General features: G+C 44.0%; 1 protein-coding gene across 1 annotated transcript in view; it reads right to left on the bottom strand.

Moving 5' to 3' along the window:
- Positions 1–16,459, bottom strand: part of LOC120405636 (kyphoscoliosis peptidase-like) — a 28,959-nt gene that overhangs the window by 5,507 nt on the left and 6,993 nt on the right. Inside the window, exons 4-7 of the mRNA XM_039539287.1 lie at positions 14,630–14,747; positions 14,284–14,401; positions 13,638–13,829; positions 9,774–9,964 (exon numbers count right to left, since the gene is read on the bottom strand). Coding sequence (XP_039395221.1) covers positions 9,774–9,964; positions 13,638–13,829; positions 14,284–14,401; positions 14,630–14,747 — 619 coding nt within the window. The remainder of the gene's footprint in view (positions 1–9,773; positions 9,965–13,637; positions 13,830–14,283; positions 14,402–14,629; positions 14,748–16,459) is intronic.

The raw sequence follows: 16,459 nt of genomic DNA, 5'->3' as shown, positions 1-16,459 counted from the left end.
CAGTTTTCTGTGGAAACACTGTGCCTGCCTGATGTACTAGACTAGACCACTAAGAACATCCTGCCTGTTGCATGATGCGATCTACTTTTCTGGTGGAGTGTCCATGTTTGGTGAAGGTGGTTTTAAGTCTGTTAAGGAGCATGAACAAATGGATATAAACTGGACATTAGGAAGTTTAGACTTGAAATTAGACGAAGGTTTCTAACCATTAGAGGAGTAAAGTTCTGGAACAGCCTTCCAAGGGGAGTAGTGGGGGCAAAAGACATATCTGGCTTCAAGACTAAGCTTGATAAGTTTATGGAGGGGATGGTATGATGGGATAGCCTAATTTTGGCAATTAATTTAGCAATTGATCTTTGATTATCAGCAGGTAAGTATGCCCAGTGGTCTGTGATGGGATGTTAGATGGGTTGGGATCTGAGTTACTATAGAGAATTCTTTCCTGGGTGCTGGCTGGTGAGTCTTGCCCACATGCTCAGGGTTTAACTGATCGCCATATTTGGGGTCGGGAAGGAAGTTTCCTCCAGAGCAGATTGGCAGAGGCCCTGGAGGTTTTTCGCCTTCTTCTGCAGCATGGGGCATGGGTCACTTGCTGGAGGATTCTCTGCAGCTTAAGGTCTTCAAACCACAATTTGAGGACTTCAATAACTCAGACATAGGTTAGGGGTTTGTTATAAAAGTGGATGGGTGAGATTCTGTGGCCTGCATTGTGCAGGAGGTCAGACTAGATGATCATAATGGTCCCTTCTGACCTTAAAGTCTATGAATCTATGAGTCTATGTTCTGAGGTATATAAGGGCCTGGCTGTAGATAACCGATTTCTCAGTGTGTTTGGGGTGGTTACTGGATCTGAGAAGTAGATTGGATCATGCAATGGGCCACCCAATATCCAGTGTGAAACTTCTTCAATACAGGGGGAAAAAAAAACCCCAACTGTACACCCCTAGCTGTTACTTATCACTTCCAACTGGAACACACATGGTGGTGTATGATGAAACAATTATAAGCGATACTCAATGGGGACCACATCCTGAAAGAAATCTTTCCCATTCCCTCTCTTCTGGTCTTCAAACAACCCCCCAACCTCACCAAGATCATCATCAGAAGGAAGCTCCCCACAGACTAGGATGCACCAATTCAAAACGGCACCAGACCCTGCCAGAACAATGGATGCAAAACCTGCAAACATATCTCCACTGCTACGATGATAAATGCCACCCCACAACAACACCACCTGGATCCTACATATGCCTATCACAACAACGGTGTACCTTATCCAGTGCAGTAAATGCCGCAATAACAACTGTGTGGGTGAAACCGGTCAATCACTATGCGCTCAAATGAACTCTCACAGAAAAGTGATAAACAAAAACAAAAAGCCCACATCACCTGTGGGCAAACATTTGCCACAAAGTGATCACTCCATATCTGACACCTGCACAGTCCTTTCAAAGGATGAGCCTGGGAATTTAAATTCATAATTTTGCTAGACATGAAAATTATCATGGGCTTAAGATATAAATCTCGTGTCTTTATTATCACAATCTGTAACCCATTAACCCCCCTTTTTTGCTCCATGACTGCAGGGTTGTTAATGGGCCATATCACCTTGAATGGCCCCTTAGAATGCATGTTAACTACTTATGCTAAACAATCTGTTCCTCCTTATGTTTAGCTGTGACACTATAAGTACAGTTCCCAGACCAGAGGAAGAGCTCTGTGTAAGCTTGAAAGCTTGTCTTTCACCAAGAGAAGTCGGTCCAATAAAAGATATTACCTCACCCACCTTGTCTCTCTAATATCTTAGGCCCAACATGGCTACAACAGCACTCTTTTCTAGCCGGTCATTTCCCATTCTGTATTTGTTCTGTTGATTATTCCTTCCTAAGTGTAGTACTTTGCATTTGTGCTTATTGAATTTCATCCTATTTATTTCAGACCATTTTGCCAGTTTAAGATCATTGTGAATTCTAAGCCTGTCCTCCAAATTGCTTGCAACCCTTTCCAGCTTGGTATCATCCTCAAACTTTAAGTGTATTCTCTATGCTACTATCCAAATCATTTATTGAACAGAATCAGACCCAGGACAGATTCCTGCAGGACCCTACTCAGTGCCCTTCCAGCTTGTTTGTGAGCCACTTGTAATTTCTCGCTGGGAACGGTTTTCCAACCAGATATGCACCCACCTTATAGCAGGTTCATCTAAGCTATATTTCCCTAGTTTGCTTATGAGAAGTTCATGTGAGACTGTATCAAAAGCCTTAATAAAGTTGTTATATCACATCATCTGCTCCCCACCCCTCAATCACAATGTTTGTTATGCTGTGAAAGAAGGATATTAGGTTGGCTTGACGTGATTTGTTCTTGACAAATCCATGTTGACTGTTACTTATCACCTTATCTTCTAGGTGCTTACAAACTTATTTGCTCCATTATCTTTCTGGGTACCAATGTTAAGCTGACCAGGCACAGGATGACTATGAGCCACCAATGTGATATGGCCATGAAAAAAGCTAATGCGGTCTTGGGATGCATCAGGTGAGGTATTTCCAGTAGAGATAAGGAGGTGTTACTACCATTATACAAGGCACTGGTGAGACCTCATCTGGAATACTGTGTGCAGTTCTGGTCTCCCATGTTTAAGAAGGATGACTTCAAACTGGAACAGGTACAGAGAAGGGCTACTAGGTTTTCCATTCCTCGGATCATCCTATCTTATGAAAGGAGACTCAAAGAGCTTGGCTTGTTTAGCCTAACCAAAAGAAGGCTGAGGGGAGATATGATTGCTCTCTATAAATATATCAGAGGGATAAATATTAGGGAGAGAGAGGAATTATTTAAGCTTAGTACCAATGTGGACACAAGAAAAAATGGATATAAACTGGACACTAGGAAGTTTAGACTTGAAATTAGATGAAGGTTTCTAACCATCAGAGGAGTGAAGTTCTGGAACAGCCTTCCAAGGGGAGCAGTGGAGGCAAAAGACTTATCAAGCTTAGTCTTGAAGCCAGATATGCTTATGGAGGGGATGGTATAATGAGATTGATCTTTGACTACTAGTGGTAAATATGCCCAGTGGCCTGTGATGGGACGTTAGATGGCGTGGGATCTGAGTTACTACAGAGAATTCTTTCCTGGTGTCTGGCTGGTGAGTCTTGCCCACATACTCAGGGTTTAGCTGATCACCATATTTGGGGTTGGGAAGGAATTTTCCTCCAGGACAGATTGGCAGAGGCCCTGGGGGTTTTTCACCTTCCTCTGCAGCGTAGGGCAAGGGTCACTTGCAGGAAGATTCTCTGTACCTTGAAAGTCTTTAAACCATGACTTGAGGACTTCAATGACTCAGACACAGGTTTGTTACAGGAGTGGGTGGGTGAGATTCTGTGGCCTGCATTGTGCAGGAGGTCAGACTCGATGATCATAAGGGTCCCTTCTGACCTTAAAGTCTATGAGTCTATGATTCTATAATTCCCTGGGTTGTCCTTATTCCTCTTTTTGTAGGCTGGCACTCTGTCTGCCCTTTCCCTTTCCTCTGGGATTTCTCCCATCCTCCATGAGTTCTTGAAGATAATAGCTTGGAGATCTCTTCAGAGCATTTCTTAAGTATTCTAAACTGTATTTTGTCAGGCCCAGCTGACTTGAAGATCTCTAACTTGTCTAAGTAATTCTCAGCATGTTCTTTCTCTGTTTCAGCCCCGGAGCTTATCCCATTTACATTGATGTAAGTTGTCTGATCACTGCTAACCTTTTTGGTGAAAACTAAAACACTAAAGGCATTTAACGCTTTGGCCATGGCTGTAGGATAAGAGGACCCGTTTTCTTGGTTTGGAAGTGTGGGATGATGGGGTCTGGATGTCCCTGATGCTTAGAAGTTTGAAGGTTCCATAAGTTAGTTCAAGCTGCACTCATTTGAATTTGCTGACATAAGAGTCCTTCTCAGAGTCCTTCCAGCAACTGGCAAGTCACCTCACTCCATCGGCAGTTATTTACCCCTGTGCAGTTAAACACTAACATCCTGGTTTAATCTCATGTTGCACCCCCCTCTCTGCATAGGTGTAAATTATGAGACAAGACGAAAGGCTGTAGAGAATCAAGGCTATAAAGTCTCTAACTCCTGAAGGCTACCAGAGTGCTGTACAGCCAGGTGCTGAAACACATGCTTATGTTCCATTGGCCTCAAAGGGATTTAAGCATGTTTATAAAGTTAAGCAGATGCTGCAGTGCTGTGCTGAATGCGGTCCCGTGTACACATGGATTATTCAACCCACTGTTAAATGCAGCTGCCATCAGAATTTACTACAGCTTTTAAGTTAGTGAAACGTAAGTAAGAAATTGTTGATGTTCAAAGCATTCAAACAATATAAATATAACATAGTGTAGGAGATCTGCCCTAGGTTCAGAAGCTTTTCATATGAAAGGAAGCTTTTTGCTATCAAGATAATTAATGGAAATTTTTAGTGCAAATCCTGAGTTCTGGTATTTGTCACAACTACCCACCATATGTGTGAAAAGTGTGAAGTGGCTGGCTTTTGTTTTTTGTTTTTTTGCCTTGATTTGTTAAAGTTGTGACTTGGCTCATGCAGTAAGTACAAACAATAATCCTCTGGCAAGTCTCCATCGGAGACCTTACTGATGACAGAATTTATTAACTGCAGTTTTGCTTGTTATTAAATTCGGCCAACGTCAGTTTCCTAAGCTGCTGCCCTGGCTGGCTGAATCATATTAGGATCTTTAAACAGACAGAAAGAAAAGAACATTGTATTCAACCAAGCGAAAGATGGTGAGATATAGAGAACAACACATTCTGCTTTGGGAGGGAAACTCTAAAAGATAATTAAAGGATACATTTGAACATATCTGGGGAATACTGAATTTATTCCATTGGTGTTCTGAAGGTTCCTTTATATAGCCGAAGGCAGGTGAAACCACAGATGAGTTCCAATGCGGTTTCTGCATATACGTAGTTTAATTCCCTATCCTACCATAGGAGGGGGGAATTCTTTTGATAGGCCAGAGCCTAATAACATGCCTAGACCACTGCCCGCAGCTGGAATACCAGTTGTTATACTCATTGCTGAAAGCAGTTAGAAAGGCCATTTGTGTAACTTTAGCACAACTAACACACAGAGAGGGAAGTGAGTGACCATGAGGTGTAAACATGATCCTGTACCCTCCTGACTCGAGCTTTTTGCTGAAGAATACAGTAGTGCAAGATGGAAAGTCAGCCAACAGTAACTATTGCTATGTGAAATACAGCTGGTTAACTGATGGAAAATTCTCTGCCTGACAGGCTGGAAAACTCCACACACTTAACTTAGTTTCTGCTCAGCAGTTTTTCTGATGACTAACCTATGTAATACTAGCAATTGGGATATTAAAGGAGGAAGAGATCTGAGGTCGGTGGACACATGAACACTTGGAAAACTTGGCTGTTTCTTGGACACCTCTCAAGTTCCCCTGCAGATGGAAGGCTGGCCATTGGAAGTCTACAGACATCCACCCGAGACCTCCTCAAATCCTTGGGTAAACATTAATCTGGGGTTAATGCAGGGTGCTCTACTAACCTGTTGCGATGTGTGTAAGTGCTGGAGACTAAATAAAACAGAAGCTTTGAGTGAACGCACTTTTGTTTGCCTGCTTGCATCAACTATCGGCCAGACGGGCCGTGTCCCAGTTGATTTATTTCCTGCCACCACCTCACAAATAAGGTTGCCAACGCTCCCGGATTGGCCGTGAGTCTCCCAGAATAGGGCTCGATCTCCCGGAGGCTACTGGAGCCAATCCGGGAGATTTTAGGCCACTAAAAGTGCGGTGGCACAGCGGGGCTAAGGCAGGCTCCCTACCTGCCCTGGCTTTGTGCCGCTCCGGGAAGCAGTGACATGTCCGGCAGCAGCTCCTAGGAGGAGGCGCAGCCAGGGGGGCTCTGTGTGCTGCCCCTCCCTGAGCACTGACTCCACAGCTCTCATTGGCTGGGACCGGGGAACTGTGGTCAATGGGAGCTGCAGGGGTGGTGCTTGCAGGCAGGGGCAACGTGAAGAGCCACCTGACCACCCGTGAGCCTAGGAGCTGCTACCGGACATGCTGCTGCTGCTGCTGCTGCTTCCAGGAGCTGCCTGAGATAAGCACCGCCCGGCCGGAGCCTACACCCCAAACCCCTCCCACACCCCAACCCCCTGCCACAGCTCTGAGCCTCCTCCCACACCCCAACCCCCTGCCACAGCCCTAAGCCCCCTCCCACACCCAAACTCCCTCCCGGAGCCCACACCCCAAACCCCCTGCCCCAGGTCAGAACCCCCTCCCACACCCAAACTCCCTCCCAGAGCCCACACCCCGAACACCATCCTGCACCCCAACCCCCTGCCCCAGCCCTGAGCTCCCTCCCAGAGCCCACAACACAAACCCCCTGCCCTGAACCCCTGCCCCAGGTGGGAACCCCCTCCCACACTCAAACTCCCTCCCAGAGCCCATACCCCAAGCCATCTGCCCCAACCCTGAGCACCCTCCCACACCCAAACTCCCTCCCAGAGCCTGCACCCCAACCCCCTGTCCCAGGCTCAGCCCAGAGCCTCTCTCACACTCCAAACCCCGCGGCTCCAACACTCTGCCCCAACCCAGTGAAAGTGAGTGATGGTGGGGGGAGAGTGAGCGATGGAGGGAGGGGGGCTGGAGTGAGTGGGGGTGGGGTAGGGGCCAGGGCAAGGGTATTTGTGTTTGTGTGATTAGACAGGTGGCAACCCTACTCACAAAGAGTAAAGTTACCAAGAGATTTGGGTTCAGCAAAACCCAGGGTAACACTACAGATGTTCAGTGTGTGTGTTGGATTGCTCAAGAAAACACCCTCATAAAGTGCAGGCATGTTTTTAATTTCTCAAAATGTTGTTTAAAAAAATTCTTTCTCTGCTATTGTATCTAACGCATCTGCCACTTAACTGACTTAGTACAGGAAAAGGTTAAATTCACAGGGCCAAATTCTGTTCTGTTACTCCTGGTGCAAAATAACACTAGGAATTAAAAGGACATGATATATAAAGGGTGGATGCTCAGTATTTTCTGAGTGTGAGGTGCCTTCAAGGTATCTCAAGCTGGGTACCCAAATATGGAGGCAAACTAATAGTGACATGTGACAATATTGGCCATGGGTGTTGAAACTAATAGGGAGAAATGGGCAGCTTTTGTAGTAGACACCTCACACGCTTTTGCACTGACATCGTTTTAGACTCTTAAGAATAATTTTTCAGACACTAGCCTCCATTTTTTTATACTTATAACTTTGCAGGTGCATAAAATGGAGACCTCTTTAAGGTGTGCCTCACAATTTGGCTTTTAAACATATTCATGATACAGGGCTGGTGGCTGAGCATAATTTTAGTACTTAAATTACTAGAGTTGGTCACTCACCCCATTTGTATCCTTATAAAAAACAGGTTTAAAATGTTTTGATGTTTAATGGAAAAAATATGGAATAAAAAAATGAAGTTTCTACTTCAAAATGAAGTTTTGATTTCAGCTCAATTTTTTGAATGCTAACAGGATTTTGACATTTTTACTTTTCCCCTTTCTCTTCCTTTTCTCTCACTGAAGCCAATAGAATGATATTTAGGAGCTCTCCCCATCCCCCCCCCCCACACACTTTTTCATTTTCCACTCTAATTTTTCCAAACTTATCTAACTTTGGAGAAATTAGAAAGCAGAAAAAGGAAATTCTGCCACTCTGCGACCTTTAACAATGCACTCAACTTTTGAAAAGTTGCCGATTAGCAAAGTTAGCATTTAATTTTTCTAACTTTTTCAACAATGAAGACCTTTTTAAAAGTTAGTGTGGGAAAAGGGCAGGGGATGACAACAACAAAAAAAAAGGAAATAGTTTTCTTTCCCTGGGGATTTTTACTTAACCTCCTTCATTCTGTTGCGTTCAGTGGTGGTAAAGTTGGGAGAAAGGAAAAATCAAAAGGCTGCAATTTTCCAATTTGAAAATATTTTTTTCAAAAACCAAACCAAACAAAATTTTCAATTTGATATAAAATAAAACTTTTTCTTTTCCTTTTGTTTTGACATTTCCCCAGTGAAAACTTACAACATTTAATAAAAAACACTGTTTTCCTGTGAAAAACTTTGTTTTCGGTGAAACTCCATTTTTCAGCAGGAAAATGTTTCAGTAGAGAAAGTTTGACTAGCTCTGTAAATTATGTCGCATGGTGAAATATCTGGGAGAGTTTTGTAACCATGCTTTAATTCCTGACTTTATATAAACCTTAACTAGAGTTAACTTGGCGGTCCACTGTACACATCGATTTGTATTAACACAAGGACGTCTTCAAAGTGTCTCAGAAAGCTGGATTCTGCCTATTCCTATGCATGCTGGGCCTGGTTGCATGGTATTGAATTACTTAACATGAGTAGAGGTGGTAGAATTTAATTGAACCCAACTGTTAGTCAAATGTTAGTCCATGATTATGAAATTATGTAATTATGTAAATACTTACAATGGAAAGAATGGATAACTCATGCTTGGGTTCTGTATGCATATGTATAATACATATCTATGCATAGGTTAATTTTATATTTGAACAATACATCACTCAAGTAGGGAAGGGAGCCTGTCTGGTGGTTTGAGCAGGAGACTGAAACGCAAAAATTCTGGGTTCTGGTCCCATCTTTGCCACTGACTGGCTGTTTGGCCTTGGCCAAACACTTATGGGGGGTTGTAACACATGCTTACCCCACGGGGATGTTGTGAGGCTTCATTACTTGTAAAGCGCTGTGGGGGTCAGGGGGAGGAGGGCTATATCTTCCATCTTTGATTCAACACTATCAGCAAAGCCTAGACCTCCTGAAATATGGCGTTACTTGGATTTCCGGGTAAATGTCTCCTCTTGATCAAAAGCTTTACGCTGTGTTTTGTAGATGATGTTGAGAAAGTGGATGGTTGTGAAGGCTAGGACTATAACAATGTTTAGGATGGAGATGGATGGCAGTTCTTATGTTCTTATGTTCTTATGTTAGCAATCCACTGGTTCTTCAGAACAGTTTCTTAAGCCCTGTAATAATTTCTAAGATTACTTTTCCCTCGAAGCCTTCCCTGCTGATAAACTAAATGGCAGAAAAACCTGACTGACTGCCAAGGACGATGGCCATTGGAAAAGCTAACTAGCTACACAAAGGATTCTCAGGCAGGTAAAGGTCATATTGTATCTGACCCAGAAAGTTATAAAACTACCACTGATTGGGCAAAAACCCTTCTTCCTCAGGAAATAGGACAGGAATGTTTCAATCATGCTTTATATTGTAATCTCGCTGCACCAGCAATGTTAGAAGAAAGAAAACTCATGTCCCACTTTTTTGTTACGCTGCTGCCTATAGCAGAGTGCTTTGTGAACACTGAAATGATGTTTCAGAGATCTTACAGCTACCTACAAACAGTTAAGTAGAATGTATTTGTACTGTGAGATAGGGAAGTAGTATTGTACCTACTTTAGAGATGGGGAAACTGAGGCACAGAAGGGATTAAATGACATGCCCAGGTTAAGTACAATTCAGGAATTTTCACTCCTAGTTCTCCAGTCACTGTACCACACAATGCTTCTGATTCAGAAAACACTTAAGCGCTTGCTTAAGACCCATTGGCTTCAATGTGACGTATGCATGTGCTTAAAGTTAAGGACATGCTTGGGCCCCGTTCCTGAATTGGGGCCCCTATCTGCAAAAAGTTATCACCTTATAATCAGGATCCAGGAGTCAATGGCTGTAAACGGAGGTCCTTGCTTTGCATTTACCTGTTTTGAGAAGGGAGCGGTTTGGAGAGAGAAGGGAGAGCTGCAGTTTGAAAAACTCCGATGTTTTAAAAACACTCTGTTCAAAGTCTTCTAGTGAGACATGCGGCTGCACAAGCTGCCATTCTGGCTCATCAGGCCAGTGGGTCTCAATGAAATCCTCAGGGTCGGGTAGAAAGAAGAAGTCATCGTACCTGCAAGAAAGAAGTCATCAAACCAGGCCACAACATGAGGACACTGCAAACGTTCATATCCCAGACCCCTCCTTCAGCACTGAAGTCTGAGGATACAGCACCATGGACTTGAGCAGAGTTGGATCTGCTTAAACAAGGGGTGAATGCGGCCTCAGGTTTAGTGCACAGTCGTAATGTTATTTGGAACGTGTGCAGGATCATGCTGCTTCCTGGGCTTAAATTCAGAATCCAGGGCTTTGGCCTTTCATCTCCTCATCTTTCTGAATCCATTTCCTCCAGAAGCTCTCTACAGTGGCCCCACTAGAATCTGTGACCTTTGGCCTCAGCTGCAGGTTGCCTTTCACACCCATCTGGTATGTTAACTCTGAAAAATCTTTGCAGGCCTAATAAAATCTTTATTTTACCTTGGCTAAGTATAATACCATGGAATCATCCATGTGAGAGTCACCTATGGACTCATGAAGTCTTCTTGTTCAGTTCCCTGAGACAGTACAGTAGGGACTGGGAGGGTGAGGGCTATGATATTTTCTTCCATAGTCTATAAGATCTCACTGTCCGGAATTTTTTTCCCATATCTCCTTGAACTACCCTAAACAATTCCTCTCCATTTAGGGTTTTATCACCCTTCGAGTATTGAAGCAGCTATCTTAATCCTCCTGCTTAATTGAAAAGAAAAAACAACTCAACTGAATGCATTCAGCCAGCAAATTGGACCGAAAATCAAACACAATAAAATAGATATCACGATCTTTATCCGTACTGGTGATGGTGAGGCAATATCAGAGTACTGGTATACTCCAGTGTAGCCAGCATGGTGGAACAAGCCAGGACACCCAGAACAAAATCAGTAAAGCCAGGAACACCTTCAAGAGCTTAAATACAGTCTGGAAATCATCAAAAACAACACCAAAACCAAACTCAAGATTTATCAGAGCTGCATACTTTCAACATTACTTGATAGTATGAAATGTCCAAACTGTCTTCATTCCATACAACCTGCCTTAGAAAAACTCTCCATATCTTTTGGCCCAGAACAATTTCAAACCAAGATCTATTGACACAGTGCAGCCAAGGGGATCTGAGCACCATAACTGCCAGGAAGCGCTGCAGATGGATCGGTCATGTGCTTCGGATGGAAACTGATTCCGTCACCAGAGTAGCAACAAGATGGACACCTGAAGGCAAGCGAAAATGAGGCCGCCCGAAAACAACATGGCGAAGAGCTGTGGAAGCCGAGCTGAAAAACCTGGGGCACAACTGGGGAACCATTGAAAGACTTGCAAGAAGCAGACAGGAGTGGAGGAACTTGTCACTGTCCTAAACGCCAGAGGCATAATAGGAACATCATGATGATGAATTGTTGTCACTCAACCATGCTGTATGTGGTTTTGTTCCTTTAATTTTTCCTCACAAACCAGTTCTTCTGGCTGCTGAGTCATTTGTGTTGCTGCTTTCTCAACACAAGTTTTGTCTGTATCTTTCTAGTACTAAGAACATGGGATTGGAAGGGACCTCCTGGGCCACTGAGTCCAGTCCCCTGCTACGCAGGCAACCCCTTCACATTATCTCATTCATAAATTTACCAAGCTCCATCTTAAACCACTTAGATTTCTTGCTCATATTTCTCCTATTGGGGGCTGCTCCAGAACCTCACTCTTCTGATGGTTAGAAACCTTTTTCTGACTTGCAGCCTAAATTTTTTCATGGATAATTATACCCATATTGAGAAGCCTAGTGCTGAAAGCAGTATGCATAGATTCCAAGGCCAGAAGAGACCATTTATGATCATCCATTCTGACCTCCCGCACAATACAGGGCATTGAATTTTATCCAGTGATACCTACAACAAGTCCCACTACTTATGGTTGAGCTTGATCAGATATTTTAGTAAGTCATCCCATCTTGGTTATAAGTCATTCCAACGGTTGATCGTCCTCGCTGTTAAAAATGTGCACCTGATTTCTGATTTGAATTTGGAAGTTGAAGCTAGATGACCATTGGATCTGGTTATGCCTTTGTAGAAGGAGAAGCAGATAAACAAATAACACCTGTACTTCAGCCACCTTGACTCATTCTACTGTGACTTGAGAGACACAGCAGTAGATTGGGAATCAGTATTAAAGAGCAGAGTGGGCTTAGCGCTCAGGTTAGGGTCTGATCCTGTGATTTGCTGAGGGCCCTCTACTTCCATTGACTTCAACATGAGCTGAGGGCACTCATCACCATACAGAATAGGTTCATCAGGACTTAACCAACTGGACCAATGCCTACTGCTTGCAGTGAGCTTTGGACTAGACCCAGAGGAAGCAGTTATTTGCCTGTTTCCCCGAGACAATAGCTGTCTATTCCATTCTTTCCCTCTCCACTCTTCAAAAACAACCCAAACAAGCTGATACTTTTAAAACATTGTTCCAAGTAAAAGAATTGCCAATTAGTAATGGCACAATGCCTTCATTATGCAGCATTAGAGTAAAAAAAGTCAAGTTTCTAACATCTAATGGAATATTATTAAAAAATTTGATAAATAATTTTGACTCAATCATTATTTACTTAGTCAGAATGGGCTGAGAAACCTCCAGTAATTCTGTCTAGAGCCTCATAATAATAAAATGGCTGTGGAACCAGAGATTAATTACTTAAATGCTGACATATTTTTAATCAAAAACTAATGGTGGGAGAAAAGGTGATATTTGACTATTCTTTTAAAAATCTGTATTTACAAAACACATGACTTTTAAAACTGCATTTTCAATAAAAACATGCATTCTGGTGCTAACTCTTCAGATTTTCACCTGTCAGATGCCCAATATTGTGTTTCAAAATGTGTGTGTGTGTGTGTGTGTGTGTGTGTGTGTGTACACACACACACACACACACACACACACAAAATGTGCATGCTCCCACCTCTGGCTTGATCCAAATCTCATTGAAGTCAATGTGGCAACGCCCTTTGATTTCAATAGGCCTTGGCTCAAATCTCTAAGTATTTAGGTCCATGAGACACTCCAACCATGGGGTGCAAATCCATGCATGCAACATCTGTTTTAGGAGAGCTCTTTGTGGGTGGAAGGAGGAAACTGGGTTCATCTACTTTAGTGGCTTAGAGATGGATTCCAAAATGAATCCACCTCTATATGCCATCCCAGACCGTCCCCATTTAGGGTTTGATTCTTCTTCTGTTCAGATCAGTTGCAAAACGTCCATTGTTTTGAATGCCGTGGGATCTAGTTCATGATTCTCTTTGCAGAATGGTGTGGGAAGTTATGCGGGCAGGGTGAGGCAGGGATAGCATCCAGAAATACTGATTCCCAATTTCCTGCTGTAACCCACAGATCACCATAGAATGAGCCCGGGTGGCTGATGAATTGGAGTTACTGATTTACATTTATTAAAGTATCTCTCCAGTGTTCTAGCCCATGGGATCTCAACCATGGGGGCCTGGTGATCCTGGGGGGTGGGGTCTGTGTTCAGGTTTCAGGGATTTGCAGTTACCAACCCTTTCTTGAGGACTAGATGAGAGGGAGGGTGGGGACTCTGGACCTTTTTTCTGCTGTAACATGGAGTCACAGTACAGAGAGGCTGAGAACGGCTAATTTAGTCACATCAGAAATAAGTGGATTTCTTTATGTTTGGAAATGAGAAACGAGAGGTTGTGGAGGGGTCGGTGTCTCACCTGGGTATAAACAATCTCTTCTCCGCATCCACAGTGCCTGCACCCCAGCATGCATCCAGCAGGTACCACTGCCCTTCCAGCTGAACTGCGTTCCACATGTGGTTGGATTTCTTTTGTTGGCGTTTTTGCCCTTGTTGGTATCCAGTACCTCTCCCATAGCCCGACACTTCAACGCAGCTCAAACCTGCCTCCCTGTAAGGATGGAAACATTCATGGTAGGAAAACACAGATTAGGCTGGAAACCCCTCAGAGTTGGTGCTTAATTAACTGCTGGCCACTCAGATGACGTGATAGCTCAGACTTCTGTAATCTCCTTTCCAGGATGTTTATGGTCATGTTCTTGCTGTTGAGCTCAGGGCACCTCCATTGCTTTAATAGCCTCTTAGTGGAGCTTGCTGGCTGTGAAGATCAGCAATGCCCTTCCCAATTCTTTCTTTGTTCTTTGCCTGAATCACGGTTCATTCGAACAGAATGGCTTTTATTTTGGAATAAGAGAGTGACAAAAACAAGAAAGAACAAAAGTCAATGCTCCAGGAGAGAGCAGGGCACCCTGTGAACGGTTGCAATGTAGCATGGAAATAAATACGTAACACGTTTTGCCCAGGAGTGCCAGCCATTCTCACAGTGTTGTTGGGTTAATTTATACCTGCACATTTCTTGGCATAAATTGGCATAACCAGAGCACACGCCTCTTCCAGTCTGCAGGACCTGTTCTGGGGTATGGATCTTCTGAGATAACCCTAAGAAGCCATCCACATCATATCCTAAGAGGAGGAAATGAAACCACAACCATTATCCAGAGGCGTTGGCAACTCCCCAAATAAAAGAATTGGTAAAACCTTGGACAGCTCCTCAGCTGGTGTAAATTGGGCTAGCAAATTTTCTGGTGAAGCAGGGGAATCCCAAACCCTAGATTAGTTCCTAATGACCATCCTCCTCAATCTAGACAAATCACCCTACTATGAGTTGAGCTGAATGAAAAACGTACTCACGGATATTGTGACACAACCACATCCATATTGCTCGCATGGTCTCCAGCTTGCTTTGGGCTTCATCAGTAATCAGCTGAACAATGGTCTGGACTGACGACAAAGCTGGCTTTGATTTTATCTGGCAAGGACAGGATTTTATGGGAGCAACTTGAATGTATATTACGAGATACATTAATGTCTATCTGTCATTTTGTATGGTGCTCACGGTACGGCCAGACTCGCTTGTAAGTACTGGTCCCTTTGTATCCTCCCATGGTGTGAAAGGGTCAAAATATGGCTAGAACTTGCTAGCTGGGAATCCACACAGCATGAGTGAGTCACCACATGGCATGGAACAGCCCCAAGGTTGCTCTCAACTATACTTGGGCCGGACCTGGCTAGGAACAGATCCCAGAAATGGGGATCTGCAAGCAGTTCCTAGGCAGTTCCTGCTCCTGATCATGCCTGTGGATACCAGGCACAGCTGAGAATCTGGGCCATGGTTTCTAGGTGCTAGGTAACCAGGGCCAGTGGCTCCACTTGACCACTCTGGATTGAGTGACTGGGTTCCCTCCTCCCAACCCCCCACAAACCCTTAGTCACAGGAGAAACCCTTATGTGTGTAAATAGCCCCGCTGAGATCAATGGCACGGATCCCAGCTCCCTGATTTGGCTTTGAGTTTAAAGTTCAAGGGGTCGCTTGTGAAGAGAACCTCGTTCTGGGGAGCTGTCAGCTAGGCTGGCATGTGGGGAGAGGTGGAGGCAGTTCCTGACCCCAGGGAAGACCTGTGCCACTGAACAGTGGTGATCCACACGGGCAGAACGCACTGGACCCACGCACATCTGCAATGTACTATTGTCAGCATTCACAATAATAATTCCGGAGAGGAGAAAATGACAAAGTGCACCAGATTGCAGTACATTCCGTATTTTAAATAAGCAGGTGGGTGGTTTGTACAGCTCTCTATTCCCAGAGGTGCCTTTAGTGTTTTTTTTACTGTTGCCTCCACCTCTCCCAAGCTCCGTTTTAGCATATGAGGTAATCTCCATGGTCCTGAAGCCAAGCTTGCATGGAGACAAAATTAATTGCCTCCAAATCCCAAGCGATGTTAGCCTGCGGCTGGGTATGAATGACAGGTTTCTCCAGAACAGGGAGAGCAATTACTTTCAGCGCCGAGTAAATAATTGAACTTTTGCCTTCTTTCTATTTAACCTTTGGTGCATAAGTAACAAAAGATCGTCAGTTAGACTGTTGGATCTTTGACACGTTATGGTAGTCTTGAGGCTAACCTGGTGGTGTTTAGTGTAGGTAATAAAGCGTAATTATAATTTGTTTGTGTGCCAATCCCTGGACCTCTTACACAGTCAAACGTATCATTGCGCAACTGCAGTTAAACTTTAAACCTTCTAGAGCACCATTCTCTAAACCTCATGTGGTGAGATGTGCCAGGGAGCTGGCTTGAATCTTACACCCAGATTAGCATTTATTGGCTTCTGGTTGTCTGTCCAGTGGTTGGCCTGGAAAGAGGACCCAGTAGAATGCTTCATGGTTGAGAATAAGCAGGACTCAGGTGTATTGGATAGAAAAGGGATTCTTTATTACAGCTGCTGGACACAGACAGACCCTGTGGTTGTCTCTGGCGCTCTCTCTCTCTCTCTCTCTTTTCTGGACAAGACAGACACTGGCTCTCAAGCCCCGACTACCTAAGCACAACTTTTTGCTTCCTCATTTTATCATATAGGATCTCCTTAAGCTCAGGCCCAGACTTAACAGTCATGGCATGAACTACTAAATACGGTATGAGCCTGACTACACGTCTCTAATGGAGACTCTTCTTGGCTCGGGTCAAG

The sequence above is a fragment of the Mauremys reevesii genome, linkage group 5 (assembly GCF_016161935.1).
Source record: "Mauremys reevesii isolate NIE-2019 linkage group 5, ASM1616193v1, whole genome shotgun sequence".
Classification (NCBI taxonomy): Eukaryota; Metazoa; Chordata; order Testudines; family Geoemydidae; genus Mauremys; species Mauremys reevesii.
The sequence above is the reverse complement of the archived record's forward strand: the minus strand, read 5'-3'. Positions and strand labels throughout refer to the sequence as shown.